The sequence below is a fragment of the Amblyomma mixtum genome, chromosome 5 (assembly GCF_055824585.1).
Source record: "Amblyomma mixtum isolate Tamu chromosome 5, ASM5582458v1, whole genome shotgun sequence".
Classification (NCBI taxonomy): domain Eukaryota; kingdom Metazoa; phylum Arthropoda; class Arachnida; order Ixodida; family Ixodidae; genus Amblyomma; species Amblyomma mixtum.
The window spans coordinates 120,422,274-120,431,503 of NC_143016.1; the positions used below are offsets into that span (position 1 = coordinate 120,422,274).

Here is a 9,230-nt window from a genome sequence, read left to right on the forward strand (position 1 = left end):
GAGAAGAAAGAATGGCGATTCGCCCGTGCTCTCGTGTGCTGCGGAATTGTAGGCAAACATTGCATACGGGAGCCACAAGTCCCAGTCCCGCTGGTCGCGCGAAACAAAATGCGACAGGAACCCGGCCACGGTTTGGTTCAGTCGCTCCACCGAGCCGTTGCAAGCCGGATGGTACGGTGTTGTCTGCTTCTTAGTGATCTTAACCAGCTCGCAAACTCTCCGCATTAGCTGCGACACGAAGTTCGTTCCCCGATCTGTCAAGAGTTGCCTCGGAGATCCATGTCGGAGCACGATCTGTTCGACAAATGCTCTTGCAACCGTGTCTGCTTTCTGATCTGGGAGTGCTACCGCTTCCGCGTATTTTGAAAGGTGATCGACAAATACTAAAATGTACCTGTTTCCAGAAGTGGTCGTGGGCAATGGGCCCATTATATCCATACCTGTCCGCTCGAAAGGAGCCGAAACCTCAGGGACCGGCTGAATTGGTGCTGGCCTGCGCCCCTTGGGTGTTTTTCTTTCGAGACAGGAATGACACTTCGCACAGTAGTCTCTAACATCCTGTCGCATGCCACTCCAAAAGTACAAACACTCGACGCGCCTGCGTGTCTTCGCTACGCCAAAATGACCGGCGCACGGTGCATCGTGGAACGCGCGAAGAACCCTTTCTGTCCACGACCGAGGTATGACGACTCTCTCCCAAGCGGTTCTGGTCTCCCTTTCCTGGTTGGCCTCGTGCGCCGACACAGGGTGCCGTCTTTGCCAATGAAATAACCTAGCTGTTCGGGGTGAGATGGTGCGCCCTCTAAGCTTTCGATTATTCGCTTCAGGTCAGGATCTTTGCACTGCTCTGTGCGTAATTCGGCGGGGTCGACTACGGGGACAAACTCATCTATAGCCGACACGGCAGCTGTACGGCTGAGCGCATCAGCATTCAGATGTGTCTTTCCTGACTTGTGCTCCACCTCAAAGCAGTATTCCTGCAGCTGTAGATTCCATCTAGCGAGTCGCGAGCTAGGGTCCCTGACACTCATCACCCTTTTCAGAGGATGGCAGTCTGTGACTAGCTTGAATTGGCGGCCGTAAAGGTAGCATCTGAAGTGCTTTACTGCCCAGACAACGGCGAGGCACTCCCTTTCTGTAGCTCCGTACTTCTGCTCTGTGGGGCTCAGCTGTCGGGTAGCAAAAGCCACGGGATGTTCTTTGCCCTCGATAACCTGAGATAACACAGCACCAACTGCGAACTTTGACGCATCTGTGGCCAAAACGAAGGGCAAATTAAAATCCGGGTGGCGCAACAGCGGTGCACTCATTAGCTTCCTCTTCAGGGCCCCAAAAGCATCCTCCTCGTTTTTGCACCAGCGAAAGGCGACATTTTTGGCTGTTAAGGCAGTGAGCGGCTTAGCGAGCTTGGCGAACTCCTCTATGTGCCTTCGGTAGTAACCGATCAGGCCGAGAAACTGCCGGACCTGGCGGACACTAGTCGGAGATGGAAAATCCGAGACACACCTTAGTTTCTCAGGGTCCGGTCGCACGCCGTCAGCTGAAACAACGTGCCCGAGGTATTTCACCTCGTTTTTGAGGAATTGGCACTTAGAAGGCTTCAGCTTGAGACCAGCTCCTCTTAGTCGTACCAAAACCTGCTCAATATCGCGCAAGTGGTTCTCAAAACTGTCACTGTATATGATTATGTCATCCATATACACGAAGCACAGCTTCCCCAGAAGACCCGCCAGCATAACATCAGCGGTTCTCTGCCAGACAGCAGGGCTGTTGACCAGACCCATCGGCATTCTTTTCCATTCATAGTGCCCTGAGGGCGTGTTGAATGCCGTTTTCTCAGCATCTGCCGGATCCATTGCTATCTGCCAGAATCCCGCCGCCATGTCCACTACCGTAACTGGCAGAGCCCAGCTGAGAAAGCGTCTCCTGTATATTGGGAATGGGGTATGGATCGATGCGAGTTACGGCATTTAGTTTGCGGTAGTCCACCACCAATCGATACGAGCCATCTGGCTTTTCCACCAATAGTGCCGGTGCTCCCCATGGTGACTTTGAGTGTTCGACAATGCCGCGATCAATAAGGTCCTGCACCTGCCGCTCCATCTCCTCACGTTGGGAGTAAGGAATCCTGTACGCACGTTGGTAAACGGGCGATGAAGTGCCGGTTTCTATCCTGTGCTTTATAACGCCACAGCAGCACAAATGCAGGTTGGACGCGGCGAACACCTCTGAGTAGTCGTTCAGCAAACCAGCCAGAGCCTCCCTCTCCCTGGATTTTACGTGGGAAAGATCGAACAACGCATTTAGAGGAGCCGAAGGACTAGCATGCTCCACAGTTGCGAGTACCGTATCGGTGGGCTCACGTTTCTCTATCGCAGAGGTGAAGAAAGCCAATGTTTTGTTCTTGGGAAGGCTCAGTGGCTGCTGGCTACAGTTAACCACCCGTAGGGGCACTCTGTGGGCGTCATTAACAGTCACGAGGCACGCGGCCGCCTTCAGGCCATTACTAAGAGAGTCGACCGGTTCAAGCACTCCCACGGCGCCGCTCTCTACATGTGCAGGCACATAAGCGTACAAAATGTGCTCCGACCACGGAAGGACGACCGCCTCATCGACCAGCTTTACGGCAACCCGCGAATATACCTTCTTTAATGATCCCAATGTTTGACGGGTGTCAATATCGGTACTGCGAATCTCAGCCCTGCTCCTGTTCAAAAACGGAACTTTTGAGCCCCCCGCATTAACTTCTTCTTCAGAGAATGAGACTACTACCTTCCCTTTTCTCAAAAAATCCTGCCCTAATATACCTGACACTCCGTTTGGCAGAGACACCGTGTCCGGGCATACGTAGCAGGGGTGCTCCAATGCAATTCCGCCGAGAGTGAAGTGTAACCGGTAGAGCCCACTTATGCCAAGAGGATCCCCCGTTATGCCTACAAATTTGGTTGCCATACCACCAGACGCTTCCAACACCTCGCGATCCCCTATCCTTCGAAGCGTGTTAAAGCTGCTTTCCTTAAGCAAGGTCACCTTTGACCCCGTGTCTATCAACAATTCCATGCAACAACCGTTTAACTTGCAACGCACAACAGGGCATGCCTCGTCGGCCACACAAACCACCACCACCTCATTACCCACTGCTCCCTCCCCACACTCATCAGGATGGGGAGGACAACCTAGTTTTTTGTCCCTGTATCTGGAGCCTCGCTGTAGGCTTGCTTAGGGCGTGTCTCGCCTGCTTCTCTTTGTGGCTCCCCACGGCGCACGTTTGGGCAGAACCTTGCGATGTGTCCGCGACCCTGGCACGCGAAGCACACGATTTCTTCAAAATCTCGCATACCGCGCCTGTAGCTTTGTGGCGGTCTCCGGTTTCCAGCGAATGTGCGCCGTTGAGCGCCCGCTTCAACCTGGCGTTCCACCTGCTGAGATAGCAGCTGCTCTAAGCGATCTAACAGCTCTGTCAAGAGAGCAACCTCAGGGTTGGGCACCGCTCTCTCCATGACGCGAACTCTCGCTGCGGCCGCCGTTAGCGCCTCATTTCGTTCCTCATCCAAAGCGGCCGCCACGGCTTGGTCGAAATTGCTCGGCTTGCGCGAGAGCACGAACCGGCGCACGGTGTCTTGCAGACCAGCCACAAACAAAGCGGTCATTTCCTCTTTAAGTAGATCCTCCGCGTATTTCTTCTTTAGCTGGTCTCCTTCCTCCTCCCTACTCAGCGTATCGCGCGCTAGGCGCTGAAGCCGCGACGCAAACGTTCGCACGTCCTCCCCTACCATCTGTCCGGCGTCACGGAACCTCTGTACCCGCACATGACGTGGTTCAGTGTCGAAATGCTCGAACGCGAGCTTCTTAAATTCCGCAAATGATTTTGTGGATTTTACTTTTTCGTCTCGCCAAGCAAAATCATGAGCAGCTCCTGCCATCTTACACCTCGCCATTCCCAGCATTTGAGCATCGGACCATCCCCCCATTTTCCCAATCTCTTCTAGCATGGAAAAGAAATCGCAGATTGGAACCCCTGTCTTATCCGCCGTAAACGTCGGAATGACGCTTCCTAATGCCAGCATGCTTGCTCCGAGCGACGGCTGTGGAGTGGGAGCTCCGTCAGTTACAGACATTTTTTTTTTCTCCAGCCCTCCGGTGCCTCAAGCCTCTCAAATGGGGGTCAAAGTCCCACAATCAGTCCCGTGATTCCCCTTTCATTACAATTTTGAAGTCATGAATGTCGCAGCATTCAGAGGACATTTGCTTTTGAGACCCCACTTCTGACACCAGTGTGACGACCCCACATAATGCGCAGGTCCACACGGGACGGAGAGGCAAGAAGACACCGTATGGCTCAGTTTAAACAAAATGATGTAATCAATAATTATACATTGTACATCAGAGGCTGGGGTGTCCGAGCTTACGTGGCGACGCCGTCATGGGGGCGATGGATGGTCTCCGGAGTTGCGATCCGTCGGTTGCTGGCAGAAGCTGCGCGCCGTCCGGCTTCGGCGCTGAAGGACCCTTTTTTGTGAACGATCTCGTCCTGAGCGTGCCTTTCGTCCGCACTCGCCAGCTATATCTGCTCCGCCGGCCACACCCGATCTCCTGTCTCCCAGGCTGGATGGTTTCTTGCTTCCTCCTTTCCACAGCGGCGCCGCGGCACCCCCGACCTCCCTCGTTGGAATGTCGTTTGTCTCCCGCCGGCAGCTTTCTTCTCTTGTCGGGTTGTCAGCCTCTCCTGTGTCCTTGTACGGCCAGGCAGCCTAATTGGGCTGGCTTTCCCTCCCGCCGGCGCCTTTGTACCATTGTACCCCTTCAGTGGCTTGCCGCCGCTGGGGGCTCCGTCAACGCGGCGCCGCCGAACGCGGACCGTACCCCTTCAGTGGCTTTGCCGCCGCTGGGGCCTCCGTCTACGCGGCGTCGCCGAACGCGGACCGTTTAAGGGGAGACAAGGGAGTAGGACGGTTCAGCACAGAGAAGATTCCGCCGAAGATATGGGCCCTGGTAGCTCACGCACGGAACGTCACACTTGATTGCAGAGAGAATTCGCTATTTTGTTGCGGTGGCAACCCCTCAGACAATTACAGGGATCATGTACAGCGCATCTCACCGGCGCCAACGATGAATTCTAAGCGGCCCTTGCACTTATTGTGTCATTCTCTAACATACTGTTCTAAACTTTAAAATTTGCGTTTTTGGAAGGTGGTCTGCCCATTGTACATTAATTGGATGAAAAGCTTAGCACTGCAAAAGTTTTAGCAACAACCGGCCAGGACCCCTAAAGTAGTATGTTCACTTTACTCCCACAGCTTCGCTTTTCGCTGTAGCACATTTTTGTCCGTTCATCTCTATCTCAAAAAACGCCCCACACAGCCATTTATTTTTTCATTGGCACTTATAATAAGCTGATAGCTTTAAGGACCCCGTTATGCTAAAAATCCGGCGTCATCGGCGTTCACCCTGCGCTGGCTGTGAGAGAAAAAGCTGCCGTGTAAAAATTTTGGATTGGTAGGTTGGCCGTTTGGTGTAACCGACCGGTGCAGTGGCGCCGGCATGCGACGGCCACCAGAAAAAAAAGGCGCCGCGGAACGCCGCTGCGCCAGAGCTACAGTAGGGTTGACGCCGGTGCCAACGCCTTGCACGACGAAAGGGAGGCGCTGCTCGGTGCTGTCTGTGTTTGCGCCGAGCCCGCGCAGTGACCGTGATTCAATTAATCACTTTTCTCCCCTGGCAGTATCGCAGTCCGTCGCGGCCTGTGTTCGCCCGGCAGTCTTCCGAGTAATATAATTTACCGTGGTATGTTTAAATTTTACTCATTTCTAAATTATACTTACTTCAAGTTGTAGTGATGCCCTCTACACTTACAAATCTATCGCATGGTACCCTGTAGGCAGAACTTAAGTGTCCCTCAGGTTCTGCAGTAGGATGTAAGCATAAACACTAGCCGAAATTCCGAGTATGTATGTTAAATTGACATTCGTTTATCTCTGTACTGAACGGCTGCGACCATTTGGAGTGTTTTAGTATGAGGAGATATGTTTTGCATATTTGGAAACAGTTGCACCCTGAGAGATTACAAAAGCTACAGGCTGTGAAACTCGCTTCAGGACTGAGCAGGCACTTAGACGTGAATGAAACCTGAATATCCCAGGTAAAAAGAAAGCTTTGTGGAAGAAACTAGATATATGCAACAAAAGACAAACATGAGGGTCACCAAAAATCCACGTAAAAAGTTCAAATGATAGCCTCATTATATGCCGTATCACAACTCTGAAAGTAATCGGGCACTTCGTCTGCGCATACCTTAGAGTGGCGGCCGCTGTTGAAAAATTAACGCAAGCGCGGTACTGAATTGGCGACCTGTTTTTCAGATCTGATGAGCGTAGCATCCAAGTGTTCTCTCCTCTGAAGACAGCATGAAACGTGATGGTGCATGCTTCGGGTTGAAGGGCTGAGGAAGGAAAAAAGCCGCCTCCATTAACTGTACATCCCGAGCAGAGAAAGAGCAATGCTGTCCGAAGAACATAAATGTTGGCTGGGTGGACCTAATCGGCTTTGCAGGTGACGACATAGTCGTATTGACCGAAGAGGTCATACATGTCAATCTTTAAAAAAGAATAACGCGGCATATTATATCCAATCATTCTTTGTACCTATATCCTCAAAGAATATGTCACTACACTTTCCCTCCGTTCCCACGCAGGGTGCGACAAGTGGGTCACCTTGGATGGTCTGCACAACATCAGCAGCGCATGCTTCTTCATTTACGATCTATTATGCGGCCCCAAAAAGTTCTTAAAGTACGACGAGGAGTTCTGCAGGGATAAAATTCAAATAAAGTGAAGCCTAAATACGACTGGTTGCTGCGACAGCGATTATCAGTGCATTTTTGTGAGAACTATTATTTAATGGCTCCTCGCTTCTCAGCAAGTCATCGAGAGCCGAGTATCGCCGCCACCCTGGATCACCGCAAAAACCTGAGGCCCACTGTGAAGTGCGTACTTTTTAAGTGAAAGCTTCAGTACGGGACCTCGTGCTTCGATCACCGAATGCCTAGTTTTGACCTTCAGCTGAATTAGGGGTCAAACCATAGAAAAGAAATTGAATCAATATCCATGACTGGGAGCCCAACCTGCGGCTGCGAGTACAGATCTCTTTTTAGAGGCGCTAAGTGAGACCACTAGGCTGTCGCCTAGGCAGTAAATACTAGGCTTTCGCCGCAGTCCGCACGCTTCGTGTTAAACTGCCCCACGCTCTGGCACTGTGCATTGGAGAGCGTCGTCATCATCAACCTCCATCTGCTCCGTCCCGCGGCACTGCCAACTTACCGTCATCGTCTACGTAGCACAAATCCGTGCTTTCACTCCGATTTCAAAGTAGCGAGATTCTCTTCAGGTTTTTTTTACTTCTAAGCTGAACTCATGCAGTTGTTGCATAGTTGTGGGAGCTGGAAAATGTGGCACAGAGAAATATTGAGTTTAACGATAAGGATAAGATCGAAAAGGAATAAAAAGCCACCAACGAGCATCTTGTCTAGCATTTGGATTCATATTTGCTAGCGCTTAGTGAACACACGGGACAAGAACACAAATACACAGGACAGACGCTAGTCCTGTGACTAGCGTCTGACCTGTGTATTTGTGTTCTTGTCCCGTGTGTTCACTAAGCGCTAGCAAATATGAATCCAAATGCTTTCCAACTAGCCAAAGTTTCCGCCTTAATAAGTGTCAACTCTTGTCTAGCCTATTTCTTGGAGCGTTGCTATTTTGGCGAAGAACACTAGTCCATTTTAGCAGAAGCGCTTACTGTGGCACCATTTACGACGCCTGGAAGTGAAACCTCTAATGCATAAAAGATTCCGCACTAATTCACACATCTGGACAGCAGCGCAGGGGTCGTATTCCGGAACGATCACAACCTGAGAACACCGTATTTGTTCAGCTAAATAAAAACAGCAAAAAAAGAACCAATACGGTCAGAAAGCTAGGCTCGTATTGGTCGATAACATAATGAGCCATGAAAGCGGGGCCTTTGGACCATTCTGTGCCTGTATTGCGATTGTGATGGTTGCGTACCAAGGCCCCGGAATGCCTCAAGTTCTGCGCTCGCCAGAGTTTTCTCAAACTTCGCGTGACGGTAGCCTGTCAACGAAGATAGCGCGAGCGCAAGAAAACAGCGCACAATACAATGTCACACAGACCTACGTATATCGACAAAAGCGCATCTTATGCGCGCCGTGTGCACGCTTCAAACGCACCAGAATACGCAATGTAAAGCGGCAGCACTGATTAATGCTATCAGCGCAGCATTACAAATCGTAGTATCGTGACTTATTCGCTATCAATCCACTCTCCGGCCGGAAGCCGTGCCACACCTTTTTCTGGCTTGTCAAAGGCATAACATGCTCACTGGCTTAGTTTTCGCTATCAATCCACTCTCCGGCCGGAAGCCGTGCCACACCTTTTTCTGGCTTGTCAAAGGCATAACATGCTCACTGGCTTAGTTTTCATCCCTCTTATCGAGGCGTTTTTTTTTTCTCTAATATCCTATGTGAAACAGTCAGAGCTTATATGAGTTCTGGCGACGCTCTCATAAGAATAGTTTTGGTTTGGTTTATGGGGCTCGGCCTCCTAAATCTACTCAGGTAATTAGGGACGCCGTACTTGATGGTTTCGCATAATTTCGACCACCTGGGTTACTATAACCAGCACTAGCATCGCACAGTACGCAGACCTCTAGCATTCTGCCTCCTTTAAAATGCGATCGCGTCGGCCAGGGTTCACATCTCAGATGAATAAGTTAATGGCAATAAAAATCATCCTTTCCAGTTTCCACACCTTATCTATAGTCACCCTGGGTTTATTAACACTTGGGCGTCACCTCATGTGCTTCGCAGGCGGTCGACAAATCACGACTCACGTGATCACACTGCCCGTGCCTTCTTTCATTTGTTTATTGTTCCAACAAGTGCATTAATTGTGCATGTAAGTTATCGAAACAATATTTCTGGCGCATTTTCATTTCTCGCTTTACGGTACTTTATAAACATTTTACGTTGTACAAGGTATGCTGAATTCCATTCAGGCTGATTTGTAATCCGTCCCATTTTCCTTTCACTGCGACGTAAGCCTACACTCTAAACAGAAAAGAGTAAACAGGAAGTGAGCTGTCATCTAGCGCAGACCCGTTTATGAAATGCGTGAGCGCTGGCTCAGTCGTGTTTAGAGTGTCCAGCCGCATGC

General features: G+C 50.8%; 1 protein-coding gene across 1 annotated transcript in view; it reads left to right on the plus strand.

Annotated features, from left to right (window-relative positions):
* LOC149343519 (uncharacterized) overlaps window positions 1-6,831 on the plus strand; it is a 32,987-nt gene extending 26,156 nt beyond the window's left edge. Inside the window, exon 7 of the mRNA XM_089546987.1 lies at window positions 6,692-6,831. Within this exon, the coding sequence (XP_089403113.1) occupies window positions 6,692-6,831 (140 nt within the window). The remainder of the gene's footprint in view (window positions 1-6,691) is intronic.
* The last annotated feature ends 2,399 nt before the right edge of the window (window positions 6,832-9,230 follow it).